At 42.9% G+C, this 14,952-nt stretch overlaps 1 protein-coding gene across 1 annotated transcript in view; it reads right to left on the minus strand.

Moving 5' to 3' along the window:
* The window catches only part of LOC112244839 (metabotropic glutamate receptor 2-like), a 58,366-nt gene that overhangs the window by 36,624 nt on the left and 6,790 nt on the right, over positions 1–14,952 (minus strand). Inside the window, exon 2 of the mRNA XM_024412647.2 lies at positions 1,175–1,808. Within this exon, the coding sequence (XP_024268415.1) occupies positions 1,175–1,690 (516 nt within the window). The 5' untranslated portion in view covers positions 1,691–1,808. The remainder of the gene's footprint in view (positions 1–1,174; positions 1,809–14,952) is intronic.

Raw genomic sequence — 14,952 nt, forward strand, 5'->3', positions numbered from 1 at the left:
CGTAGAGGAGCAGAGCTTCAAACAGCTAATGTGGGCAGCTACTGCAAGCCTCCCAGGTGGATAATTATTCCAGCCCGACCAAAGCCAAACGAAATGTACAGAACTGGAACTAGAGGCAAGTGGAGGTAGGTGGGGATGGGAATCAACCTGTTTCCGGTAACTGTTGTCTTCTCTTTTTTTTTAAAGTGTTTTTCCACCTGTATATTACACTTCCTATCCAACATGACACCATCTTAAAGACATAGTGTAGACACTTACAGACATAGCAACCCACTCATAAACATAAACACACACACATGTACACACACAAAGACACACAAACACAGTATTTGGAGTACTGACTCATGAAACAGGAATACGACATCATCTCAGCTGGGACCAATTAGTTACAGAGAGCTTTGAATCGTCAGCGAAAGCCGAGAACTGAATTTAATCTCACTCTATCTTAGCTCCATCTCTTTCTGCCTCTCGTTAAACCTGAATACTGATATCACGTTAACAGCACGCCTCTACCAGCATGTCTCATATCTATCTACCAGCACGTCTCATATCTATCTACCAGCACGTCTCACAGCTATCTACCAGCACGTCTCACAGCTATCTACCAGCACGTCTCACAGCTATCTACCAGCACGTCTCACAGCTATCTACCAGCACGTCTCACATCTATCTACCAGCACGTCTCACATCTATCTACCAGCACGTCTCACATCTATCTACCAGCACGTCTCACATCTATCTACCAGCACGTCTTACATCTATCTACCAGCACATCTCACATCTATCTACCAGCACGTCTCACATCTATCTACCAGTAGGTATATGCAGGCATAGGCACAGAAAAAAGACTAATTCAACACCTGATACCTAATGTGCAAAGTGAATAATACGGTGTGGCTCATAGCTAAAAAGACTGCATAGCTGCATCCTCCAAGGCTCGCTTCGGAACCTGCGATGACTGAAAGAAATTGACCAAAACTAAGTTGTCCTATTTGCTGGTGGGTAATGGTAGCCTACCTTAACCTCAACTGTTTGGAGGGGTGGGGGCTTAGACTCCTATGGGTTGGGTGTGAGATGACGAGGTGTAAAGGTACCTGTATGGACCATAGACGGTATAGAAATAACTGGACACAGTCATAACCAGTTAATGAATGGATTTCTATGAGAAACGTACCTGGATGGAAACGTCACTGTAGGAGCCCCCGATGACTCCAGAAATGGCCAGAGGGACATCATCCTGGATGGGGTTGGATCCGTCTGGACAGATGAACCCCGGCTCGTGCACCTTAGTGAGGGAGGCTCGTACAAACTCCAGGCTCTGCTCCAGAGCGTATGTGTCCTTAGAGCAGGTGTCCAGGATGTGGGCTCCCAGCCTGAGGCCTGGCAGCAGCCTCTCGTCTGCGTTGATCTCGTCCAGCGCTAAAAGCATCGCCTCCAGTCTCTGGATCCCTCTCTGCTCGTTGATCTTCCCACAGTCCTCCACCCCCTCACCCTTCTCGTGCACCGGGAACAGTCCGCCGATCACCAGGTCCCCGTCGATGGTGATCTCCCTCTTGGTGGAAGGGGGGAATCTGTTGTTAGGGCTGGCCAGGGCCTCAGAGATGAGCAGGTCAAAGAGGAGCAGGTGAAGGGACCACCAAGGGGCAGCCTTGGCCCAGAGCCCAGGGCAGAGGAGGCCGGTGGTGGGCATGGTGAGGTAGTCTAGCTGGGGTCAGTGTAGTGGGTCGTGGGTAAGTGGGTGTAGGAGGCTGGGTGAGGTGGATCACTCTAGAGCCTACTCTTGACACTCATGTCATCTTGGTTATTCACTGCAAGTGGAGGAGAGGAAAATGAATAACATATCATTGTTCATGTTACATTTCCAGTAATGTTATGGTACTTCAGTTATAAAAGTGACTGATACAAATTTGCAATTAAAATAGCATTTTTGCCCACTCCAAAATAAAAGCACAGAATTTATTCCAAACAATCCAAATTGAGGTTCACAGATGCTATTTGCTCCTACTCATGGCAGGAAGGTGTGAAAATCCAGACTTTCCTCACTACCTCCAGTCTAGTTTAAAGGGAAACTTCACAATTGTGTCAACAAGGCTCTTTATCCACTTCCCCAGAGTCAGAAGAATTAGTGGATACCATTTTTATCTCCGTGTCCAGTATGAAGGAAGTTAGAGTTAGTTGTGCTTACGCTATGGCTGGATGTCTATGGAAACTACCTCTAACTTCCTTCATACTGGACACAGAGACATACAAATCAAATGGTATATACAAGTTCATCTGTCTCTGGGGAAGTGGCCTCATTGCCAAAATCCCAAAGTATCCCTTTAAGGTGTAAAGGGAATAGATTCATTTTCCCATACATCTTTGAACAACCTCTACATGTTGATTTAACAGCCCTTCTATAAGAGCTCTCAATCTTAAAGACTGGCTGCAGGTGGTTGTGACTCTCGGCAAATTCCTCAAGATGCACTTCACCCCAGCAACTTATCTTGTGCCACATAACCAGACTGTCAGCCATCTCAACAGATGAGTGAGTATGTCGCCCGTCCTCAGAAAGCCACTGTGTGTGTGTGTGTCTGTGTGTATTTGTGACTCGTTTCAGGAAGCTAGGCATATGTCGCACGTCACTACTTCACAGAAGTGGCATTTGAATGTAATTTATTTATAAAAATGTGTTTTTTGGCAGAAATGGCTTCTGGAACATGTGAACTTTCATCTGCCTTAATAAAAAATGAGGATCTCATCTCTAAATACTAATAAAATTGTTAAATTACGAGCTTAGTTGGTTTACCCACGAAAAAAGACAGGGAACCTTCCCGCTAGCCATGATTGGCTGAGATAATGGATGGGCTGAACGTGCAGATAGATGAGTTCAGATTGGTCTGCCATTTAGCATGCTTCTGTCTATAATGTGAGTTCCGCAGTATGTGTAGATAATCCTTGCTACCACTACTTTTTTTAAAGATATAATGTTATCCATGGAGAACTGCAAAAGTGTTGCTACTCCTCTCAACAACATTGTTGCCCTGAGTTTAGCAGGCACTATCGACCAAGATTAGTGGGAAAAAGTTTTGATGGACTACTTTCCGCACACAGTCAATGTGAACCGGAGTGACTTGACATAACGCAGGCCAAACAAGCTGCACAAACAAAACCGAGTTAAATGGGTTCCAGTCTGCCATAAAGCATTCATCCATGTACACCGGTAACTATACGCTCCTAATTTAGTCAGAAAGTCATTTTCATTGCAAGTTAAAGTGTACTGTTCGCTGGCTAGCGAACGTTAGTTTGCTGGTTCGCTAGCTAATCCATTTGAATTGCTAGTTATAGCATAGCGTTAGCTAGCTAGCTCACATTGAACCTAGTTGGTTAGCTTTAACTACCTGTAGATACATACTAGAGCATTTCATAAATGGTGGCTAGCTATGACAATCAGTTTTGTATTGCTAGTAGTATGGGTTGGGAGTATGGTTCATTGTTTAGCTAGCTACATGTCTTAAGAAAAGACTCCACTTTGCCAGATGATTACACGACCCATCAAGTTAGCCAGGTGTGTCTGTGGGTGATTACGGCCATATATTGTATTTCATGAACATGTGTATGTGTCTAGACAATAGTGACCCAACCACTTAGCTAAATGTGGCTGGGGGGTGGTTATCGCATTTCTTTCACGACCCATCAATTTAGACAAGTGTGTCTGGTAGGGGTGTGCTGATATGGCCATACTCATATTCGTATCTGTAAATTGACACGTGACAGTTGGATAGAATGATACATGTGATCAGAAAAAACTGAAGGGTTTTAATATGCCTAAATAGTTATTGGTAATTTAACTCCCTTCTCACTGCAAAAAAAAAAGATGCCGATTAGGAGCATCGCGAAGGTGTCAGTGCGTATGTGTGTCTGTGACCTCATTTTGTTGCAGGCAACCAGGTTTGCTGTCACTCAGTCAGAATGCGCATTAGCATTTTAGCTTTTTTCCCTACCCTTGCCCAACTTATTAGATATTACGCACATTGATAGCTTGATAGCAAATGTCCTCGAAATGTGATTTATCATAGTAGCAGGCAGTAACAATCTAAATGATCAGACCGAAAACATTCAAAGAAAAGTGATCCTGAAATGATGAGGAGAAATAGATCTTCACTCTATCCAATCAGAGCAGTAGTATCAACAGCAGCAGTATCAAGTATCAAGCCAGTTGAGTTATTTAAACCACGCAAACGAGTGACTCAAAGACAGTACAGTATGGTTCCGAAACTCTCTGACTAACACATGAGAAACATCCTCGCTGGCACCCGAAAAAAATACTAGGATCATAACTGTATCCAGGAAATTGCCCATATCCGTTATTATACTTGTTTTGTCCGACTACTCGGCACACCCCTAGTGTCTTGGTAAGCATCATCTAATAATTATAAAATATTTATCTGGAAACTTTCTATTTTTTATATTGCTACTATGCAAATATAGAAGTAAACATTTCACTGTGACAAATAATTGTGATTTTATTTGTGTGTTTACCAGAGATGGTAATGTGAAGAACAACACAACCTGCAGCAAGGTCAGATTAGGATATAGGCCAAGGGCTAGATAAAGTGTATTTTAACCTGGAGTTTTTCTTATTGTGGGCTAGGACTTTCACAATTTTTAGTTTTGAAATGTTTGGTTGTTTACTACACTATCTTACTCATTCTGTTTAGCACATGGCCTCACATGTGAATCCTTAAAGAGATGGGTGAGGCTAAGGCTTAAGAGGGTGTAAACGATGCTGAATATGTGTAGACAAAGAAGAGCTCTCCAGGAGGTGTACCAAAACATCCAAGGGCCATTTTCTCAAAAGTTCATTCACTTTCAAAGCAGAATTACTGTCCAATTGTTCCTCAACTGCAGTGTATGACATATCATTTGTAGCTCTGATACTCTACTTTTATCCAATGTAAAAAACACCATTTCAAATGTTGCTACATAAGACCCGAATCGAGGTGGCTGGTCACGTTCCACTCCTCTGCCTGGATTTCCCAGCACCCCAATCTACTGCCCTCTAGACATACCTATATATATACCTATAAATACCTATATTCTCCCATTTTCCCTAATTCATCATCTCTTTTTCTCTGTCTTTCGCTCTCTCCCACAGCCACACAGACTCTACCTCTGAGTTTCTCTCCCACCCTTCCTCTTTCTACCATTTTGCGCATAATTAAAAAATAATAATAAATGACAATGCTTCAGTTAAAGTACAGCTAGTTCATGTGGTTCCTGTTAGCCTGATAGCCTTGTCTGCATCCTAAATGGAACCATATTCCCTATAGTGCACTACTTTTGAACATGACCCATATGGCTCGTGGCAAAAGAAGTGGACTAGGTAGGGAACATGGTGCCATTTCGGATGCACAACTTAATCTGTCAAGTATAATGCTCCCTGAGTATGTTAACCTTTCCATGTGTTTGTGCTCTTCATCGAAACATGATAGAAAGTCCAATTCCAGGCAGTCCAATCTATCATCTGTGTGCATGTCACGTGTCACTTGTTGATAGATATCACATTCCTAAAGTTAGCATTTTCCACCTTGGCAAGTTTATTGACTGTATTTGTAGCAATAGCAGTGGGAAAGACTTCCACAGAAAACATGAATAAAAGGGCAGCACATGTTTCATACTAGTGTAGAAAGTGATGTACTGTTATTGTCTCCTCGCCATGAGAGGGCGTAATCACTCTGAAATACTTGCCCTGGGAAAAGATTATTGGGGTTCATGCATGTTCCCGGGTGGTCTTTTGAACTAGCGGGTAAAAAGGGGTAACTTCTACTAAAACGTTGATTAATGTGCACTGTCCCTGTAAAAAATAAAATAAATGCAAAACTATGCAACCAAACAGACTTACGAAAGGACTATACAATTACAAGTGAGTGGAATAACAAACGGACTAAACAGCTCAAATGTGAGAGGAATTAAATTTGATATCTGATTCAAGATATATCAATAATTCAAGAATGTCAGACTCGGAGGAAGATAGGAAAGGCGAGAGCTTGCTGCTGTTAACAAAGTGATATATTATAAAGTGGATCTTCTCCAACCATTTCAGGGTGATGGAAAGGACAAGGAGAGTTTTTACTCTAAGGATTTTTTTTTTTTGGGGGATTAGCTGTCAAAGCTTGTGCTGACACAACAGACAATGATTTAGCCACAATCCTTCCAACCAAACTGGATTTCTCTGCCACAAGCAACTCAATTTTCTATGGGGAAACTATTGGAAAGTTTGATGTTTTTGGTGGATGTAATACTTAGCTCTTTTTCAGAGTTAACGCTAGGCCCAGACTCCCATGAGAAACATTAGACGTTTATGCAGCTGTAATCACACGTCTAACACAGGAAGCTTTTCCAGGCTACAATGATGCTGCCATCCAAATGGAACATTTTAGACATTTTGTAGCTGGATTGGATCTGGTGCTTCAGGCTAAGTGCCATGTACATGGGGCTGCTACTCTGGAACAGACACTTGTAATTGTTAGCCAGAGAGTACAGGATGAAGTTAATTTTAGCTCCCCAAGTCTAATGGTTAACATGCCTGCCACATCTAACGCCTCATGCCAGGCTTCACATGGTGAAACCACACCCACCACTTCATGTGATGAAGCTTCATGTGATTAGCTTCATGTGATGGCTAATCAAAATTAATAGAGGCTCTTACAACCGACATCAAAGCACTGCAAAGTGATTTTTCAGGACTACGTGAAGAACAACAGGTGATGAAACTGGTTTTGTCAATGCAACAACAGAGGCAGGATGACCCACAACAGGATTCAAGAGGCCGTTCCAGTCAACGGTAGCTCACCTACTCCAGACTACAGCTCGTCTCATCAGAGGAAACGCTCACCTAGCCGCCCTAGGAACACAGTGCAACGTGTGCAACCATAAGGGCAACATGATAGCGATGGTGGACAGCATGATGGCTGTGGTAGACCTTCCCAAGACTACAGACAGTACTCTACAGACATAACAATGTCGGACGTCATGAACGGGGCTACAGCAGCTCTGGCTACAACAGACCTCAGACACCCATCAGTATGTATCTACAGACAGGGATAGGGACACAGTCACTACGACCACAAGAACAACAATAGGAGATGGCCCAAAAATGAGGGCATCCGTTTGATAATTCACACACTCAAGACCAGGGAAATTAGTACTAGTTGGTACTGTGGGTCAAGTGCCAGGTCATCCCTCAAACAAGGCTCAAACTATCCATTGGTTACTGACAGGTTCCCATGGTTTCTACAGACAGGGACAAGACAGCCTTTAACACAGGGAGTGGGGTCTACCAGTTTAAAGTCATGCCGATGGTCTTGTCCAACACACTGCTGACGTTACAACACCTCATGGAACTAGTCTTCTGTGGTTGTCACTGGAACCAGTGCCTCGTTTACCTGGATGACGTCATTGTGTTCAGCAGGAACTGTAAAAACACATGTCTTCCAGAGATTCAGGTCAGCAGGTTTGAAGCTGAAGCCGTCAAAACGCACCTTTGCTCAGAGCCAAGTGACAATTCTAGGTCATGTTGCGTCTGCCCAGGGCTTGAGACCAGATCCCAGTCAGGGCATTTGTGGGTTTGTGCACTTACTACATGAGGTTTGGAAGGTTTGGAACTTTTCCCAAATCACAGCCCCACTGCACATGCTCACACTCAAGGACGTTCCTTTTGAGTAGTCAAGGGAGGCAGATGAGGTTTTCAAATACTTGAGACAGACCCTCTCAGTGCCACCTATCGTGTCATTCCCTGACTTTTACAGAGCCCTTCCTCATTCACTGTGATGCATCCGAGATGGCAGTTGGTGCTGTTCTCAGTCAAGTGCAGAATGGCAGAGAATCAGTGATCACCTATGCTAGTCACATGTTCAACCCATCTGAGAGAAACTGGTCCACATATGACAAGGAACTCTACGCTATAGCGTGGTCCATCTGATATTTCATACACTATCTGGGAGGCAATCCGTTCAAGGTCGTAACTGATCACATACCACACGTGTGGCTCAGGATGATCCCATTGGACAATGACCCTATAGGGCAGAGAGCACGATGGGCACTGGAACTCAATGTTTACAACTACGTGGTCAAGAAGAAACATGCCAATGGCAGTGAGTTGTCATGCTGCCCAGCCCGTCTGACATCTCCTCAAAGTCCCCATCACAGTACGCCTCCTCTGTAACATCCAGACTATTGTTGGCCTTTGCTGATGCCAACTCCCAGTTACAGCTGGCTTGGAGGAAAAAAACAGAAGGAGCAATACGACAAGGGAACTTTTTTCAAACCATTTTAAGTTGGGGATCTGGTTTTCATGACCGATCCAGCAAAGCTGCGCTGCAAACTATCCCTATGTTGGAAGGGCCCATCCAAAATCCTACATCTGTTCGACACAGATGGACAGCCTGGTGTAACATGCAGGGTACTGGATTTGAAATCACCTCAAACTACCCCGAAAGTTATCCATCACAATAGACTGAAACCACTCTATGGTGATGTTGCAGAGAATGTCCCACCCCTTAGGCAGCCACAAGTGTTAGCAGGGTTTTGTACCTTCAGCCCAATCCCATACCCCCTTCTCACTGCCCTCTAAGCACCATTACCTTTCCGTCACCCACTATCTCATGGGCATGGTTTGAGACAGGCAGCCCCACTGTCAGCTACTCCCGAGACTCCAAGCACTCCACCAGGGTCCCCCCAGGGCACCAGACTTTCCCTTTGTCCCCTGATGCTCCTGCCTGTTCCCCTTTGAATCAGGCTGCAACCCCTGTGGACATTGCTCAGGATAGTCCCTCACCAGGAGCAGACATAATCACTCTATGCAATACTTGACCTCGGAAAAGGTTATTGGTATTCATTCACGTTCCCAGGTGGTCTTTTGAACTATCCTTTGTATGACTTGTTCTATGTGAAGCTAGCAGTTGGATATTAAATATTCATCTTCTAAGAGAGGTTGTTTGGCTAATCTTTATATTGACGCCTTACACTACAATCTAACATGAAAACTCCATGAGATCCTACAGTAAACTCCATGAGACATAAGATGGGAGACTGGACACACGCAAGGCGTAGGAGATCGGGGAGGAAGTCTGGCCACCCTTCATCTATCCGAGAAGATGCAATCCAGCTATCAAACAGCTTTGCCCCGCTTGAGACGGACCTACCAGCCCCGGGAGTCAGCATGTATCCTGGGTGTATACCAACAGGCCGCCCAGTGGCATCCTCTCCAACGGCCACCATAGTTCAGCAGGTCACTTACCCATCTGATTCCATCACGACCACCATCAATGTAGGCAGCCCTATGGTGAGAGATTTTGGCCTGCCTACGATCTGTGGACCGACCAAGGTCCGCTGTCACCCAGGAGCCCATGTCCATGACATCAACTCCCTTCTTCCCACGGTTCTGGCCAACTACTCCATTGACACCATCATCACTCACGTAGGTTATAACGACTTTCATTTTAGGCGATCATTTTACACTAGCACAGGGAAGATAACAATTATCTCTTGCCCCCTCCCGTGCTATCAAAGGTGTCCGTAACGTTTCAGCTGACTCTTTGCCCTGAACAAGTACCTGAAGAAACTTTGCAACAACAGGAATCTCTTTCTGTGACAACTTTCATTTGCTGTGGCGAGCAACCAGAATGTTTTAAAAGAGACGTGATTCACCCTAACAGCACATGTTGATTTTGTCCATCCACACCAGACGTGATCAGGACACGCAGGTTGAAATATCAAGATGAACTCTGAGCCAACTATATTACATTGGGGACATTAAAAAAACATTCATGGCAATTTAGCTAGCAAGCTTGCTGTTGCTAGATAATTTATCCTGGGACATTAACATTGGCTTGTTATTTTACCTGAAATGCACAAGGTCCTCTACTCCGACAATTAATCCACAAATAAAAGGGTAAACCAAGTTAGTTTCTAGTAATCTCTCCTCCTTCAGTCTTCTTCTTCTTCTTTGGACTTTATATTGCGGTTGGCAACCAACTTTAAGGTGCATTACCACCACCAACTGGACGGGAGTGTGGACCTCAGTACACCGTTCAATCATTCACGTGGGTATATGCTCCTAAAAACCAATGAGGAGATGGGAGAGGCGGGACTTGCAGCGCATCAAGCGTCACAAATAGAACCAAGTTCTATTTTAGAGCCCGGCTACGCAGACGCTCGTTGACGTGTGCGAGCAGTGTGGATGCAATGATTGAATAACATGTACAGTTGAAGTCGGAAGTTTACATACACTTAGGTTGGAGTCATTAAAACTTGTTTTTCAACCTCTCCACAAATGTATTGTTAACAAACTATAGTTTTGGCAAGTCGGTTAGGACATATACTTTGTGCATGACACAAGTAACTTTCCCATCAATTGTTAACAGACAGATTATTTCACTTATAACTCATTGTATCACAATTCCAGTGGGTTAAAGTTTACATACATACACACACAGGGTAATACCGAACACATTATTAAGAAACACTATCCTACCTCTGAAGTTGCTACAGATTTTATGTATGAACAATTCTCCACCACCTATTCTGCCTTCCTCTTGTGATGATTTAGTTGATAACATTAATAGAAAATGAAGGGCAACCATTGATGCCATAGCTCCATTACATTTGAAAAGGGCCACATCCAAACAGAGAGACCCTTGGATGAGTGAGGAAATTAATCAATTAAAGAGAAATTACAGAAAGGCAGAGCGGAAGTTGAGAAAGTCAAAATTGCAGGTCCATTATGATATTCTGAGAGAGCAACTTGGCATATTTAACAAGGCAATTAGAAATGCCAGACGGGCTCATTTTTCTAACTTGATCACTATTAATCAGAATAATTTAAGAGTGCTCTTCTCGACCATTGATGGCCTGATAAATCCTACCACCTCAAACCTATTTGAACTTCCCTCCACATCTAAATGTGATGACTTTGCGGCATATTTAAGAGATAAGATAATCAACATTAGGCTGGGTATCAGTCAAGCAAAACCTGACGAGAAGTTTGATGATTTGTTCCCTAGCCTACCACGCAAAGGCACTACAGATGTATTTTCCCTGGTTGACACAGACATGCTCAGGAAAGTGATATTACAACTTAAGACTTCTACTGGCCTTCTTGATCCTATCCCCACCACCTTCTTCAAAACAGTTTTAATAGTATATCTGAAGAAGGCAGCCTTAGTTAAAGTGGGAGATTATCTTAAAGCCAACCGAGATACCAAACAGCTCTCTGTCCTTGTTGTACTCTTGGATTTAAGTGCTGCATTCGACACTGTTGACCATGATGTCCTTCTGGACAGACTGGAGAGGTGGATTAGTTTGGGTCCAGTAATGTTCAGTTTATATATGTTACAAGGGGTAACATATATAAACTGAACAGTACCGGACCCAAAATCAAACCTTGTGGAACGCCACATGTGATATGTATTTTCTCTGAGTTATGTTCACCGTATACAGTGACAGAGAAATCTTGACCAAATAAATAGGTCCTAAACCAATTTAGATCTGAACAGCACTATCAGAAAGCACAGCAAGGATTTTCACTGCTACACAGACGATACACAACTTTATATTTCAGTGTCACCAGAGAATTTTTGGGATAAATGATTAGACTGTATTAGTGATTTAAATACTTGCGTGGCTTGCAACTTCCTCCAACTATATCAAGACAAGTCCAAGGTACTTTGTTGTTGGTGCCAAAGCACAGAGCGCAAATCTGGCCGCACATATTAATTCATGGGCAATAAAGACAAAAAACCTAGGTGTGAGTTTTAGATTCAGAACAAAATTTCGAATCACACATTAGGAATGTGACAAAAATCGTTTTTTTTACCACCTGAGGAACATTGCCAAACTGCGCAGTTTCTCTCTCAGGCTAGGACAGAGAGACTCATCCGTGCTTTTATTACAAGCAGGCTTGACTACTGTAATGCTCTCCGGTCTGTTCTACTCAAGAAAGCCATTGGTCAACTGAAAAACATACAGAATTCTGCAGCACGGGTACCAAGATTCTTCAATTGGTTTTAAACCAATCCACGATTGTGCACAATACATGTCAGACATGCTTTTAAGTTATGTACACAGTAGGTGCCTCAGCTCCTCTGGCACTGGCCTTTTAACTATCCAAAACCAAAACCAAATCAAGAGGCTTGGAGAGGCAGCCTTTAGTTATTATCCCCCCAGCATCTGGAATAGCCTGCCAGAGAACCTGAGGGGGGCCAAAACTGTGGACATATTTAAAAGAGATCTTAAATTGAATCTTTTTAGCTTTTCTTACGGTGCTTTTTAGTCGTCCAGTTTGTGTCATTCTTTTGTTTTTGATCTTGTGTTTGTTGTGTTGTAAATATTTCTGCTTTGTTTTTTTTACATATTTTTTCCTATGAGGCACATTTTGTTGCATCCCATGTCTGAAATGTGCTGTATAAATAAAGCTTGATTTGATGACTTGATAAGATACATTTAATCTTATGACACATTTTACTTCTCTGAAACATGAAACACTCACCCACTTGCACCCACTCACATACTGTACATCTACACTATATACATACTTCCTCTGTTTTCACTTGACTGACTTCACTGTACATACACAGCACATGCACACGGGTACATAATTGTCACGCCCTGGCCATAGAGAGGCTTTTATTCTCTATCTTGGTTAGGCCAGGGTGTGACTAGGGTGGACATTCTAGTTTCTTTATTTCTATGTTGGTGTGGTTCCCAGTGTTTTGAGTATTAAATTTATCATGAACACTTACCACGCTGCACCTTGGTCTCCTTCTTCATCCGACGACAGCCGTTACAATAATACATATATTTAGTGAATATACTGTATCATGTGTTGCCCTCTGCTTCTGTCGAGTGCATCCAGCACTTGACACGAGTTGTTCTAACTAATTGCATCACTGGGAGATTAAGAATATAAACAGTGAACACTGACTTGAGGAGAAAGAACGTTACAACAGATAAAGGGCTCTATTTTTGGCTGGCGCTAAGGAAGAACAAGTGTCAAATTCACGTAAATTGTTTGTTTTTCGTCATGTAAAAACTGTCTCACTGGTATTCTCCAGTCATAACATGAGGTTTGTCAATTTACCTGACTAACATCAGCTCGCTTGAACTGGGGTGGGAAGGGTGGCAATATTTGAGGTTTGTCCTTAAAAACAAGTGCAAAAGTGACCATTTCATGCAGTGCTAATGGGAAGTTTCAAGACCCACAAAAGTGGGTTTTAAGGCTTTAACCTTTTTCTGTGCTAAATATAACCTTTTTTAATGCTTCTTTATAGAACCATAGGAAAGGTTATTTATAGCACCATACAGGTTCCATTTAGAACCTCATGAGCATAGTTATTTATTTTTAACTTCAAGAAATGGTTCTATTTACAGTAGCACCAAAAAACGGTTCCGCCATGGTTACAAGCTAAAGAACCCTATTTGGTACTATTAAGCACCATTTTTTGTGTGTGTACTGGGAGCTAGTTCAGTGAAGAACCATCTCCAAGGACCACATGCAAGGAGAAACTGCGTGGAAAACCACAGTGGGATCACTTTTTGAATGAAAGGTAGAAGTGAATGAATACTGTATAAAAGAGCTCTGTCTTTGGACAGTGGTTATAGCATACTTTGTTATTTGTTATTCATTATTCTAATCGAAGACAAATCCATACTGAAAAACGTAATCAAATATTTACAGTATAGCATCATGGAGTGTGAACCATACGAACACCATACCATACAAGAAGTATAATCAGAGATATTCTCACACTTGGAAGAGCTCTCTTCTTCGCTAACTGTGGTTGCCATGGAAACATGATGGGCAAAAAAATAGGATGGTGGTGGGTGGGCAGGAAGGGGTAGTGGGCAGAGAGTTTTGCTGATATAAATGACAAGAGGTTTGCTGATATAAATTCGTATCATGTTGAGGTCATATCTTGTATATTAGGGGTTGAAAATACCTGTTTGACTGGAGAGAGAGAGAGAGAGAGAGAGAGAGAGAGAGAGAGAGAGAGAGAGCTGCACGGGTTTGTCAAACAAAGCAATGGGGGTCTTTGTAATGAATGGGAAAATACAGTGCATTCAGACAGTATTCAGACCCCTTCCCTTTTTCCACATTTTGCTATGTTACAGCCTTATTCTAAAATTGATTAAATATGTGTTCTTCTCCTCATCAATCTACACACAATAATACCCCCATAATGATGAGGCGAAAACAGAAATACGTTATTTACATAAGTATTCAGGCCCTTTGTAAGAAACTCGAAATAAATTGAGCTTAGGTGCATTCTGTTTCAATTACAATGTACAACTTGATTGGAGTCTACCTGTGGTAAATTCAATTGATTGGACATAATTTGGAAAGGCACACACCTGTCTACATAAGATTCCACAGTTTACAGTGCATGTCAGAGCAAAAACCAAGCAATGAGGTCGAAAGGAATTTTCCGTAGAGCTCCGAGACAGGATTTTGTTGAGGCACAGATCTGGGGAAGAATACCACAGTCGCCTCCATCATTCTTAAATGGAAGAGGTTTGGAACCACCAAGAGGTGACCAAGAACCCGATGGTCACTCTGAGTTCCAGAGTTCCTCTGTGGAGATGGGATAACCTTCCAGAAGGACAACCATCTCTGCAGCAATCCATTAATCAGGCCTTAATGGTAGAGTGGCCAGACGGAAGCCACTCGTCAGTAAAAGGCATATGACAGCCCGCTTGGAGTTTGCCAAAAGACACCTAAAGGACACTCTCTGGTCTAATGAAACCAAGATTGAAGTCTTTGGCCTGAATGCCAAACATCACACATGGAGGAAACCTGGCACTACACCTACCGTGAAGCATGGTGGTGGCAGCATCATGCTGTGGGGATGTTTTTCTGCGGCAGGGGCTGGGAAACGAGTCAGGATCGAGGGAAAAAATGAATGGAGCAAAGTA

The sequence above is a fragment of the Oncorhynchus tshawytscha genome, linkage group LG02 (assembly GCF_018296145.1).
Source record: "Oncorhynchus tshawytscha isolate Ot180627B linkage group LG02, Otsh_v2.0, whole genome shotgun sequence".
NCBI classification, from domain to species: domain Eukaryota; kingdom Metazoa; phylum Chordata; class Actinopteri; order Salmoniformes; family Salmonidae; genus Oncorhynchus; species Oncorhynchus tshawytscha.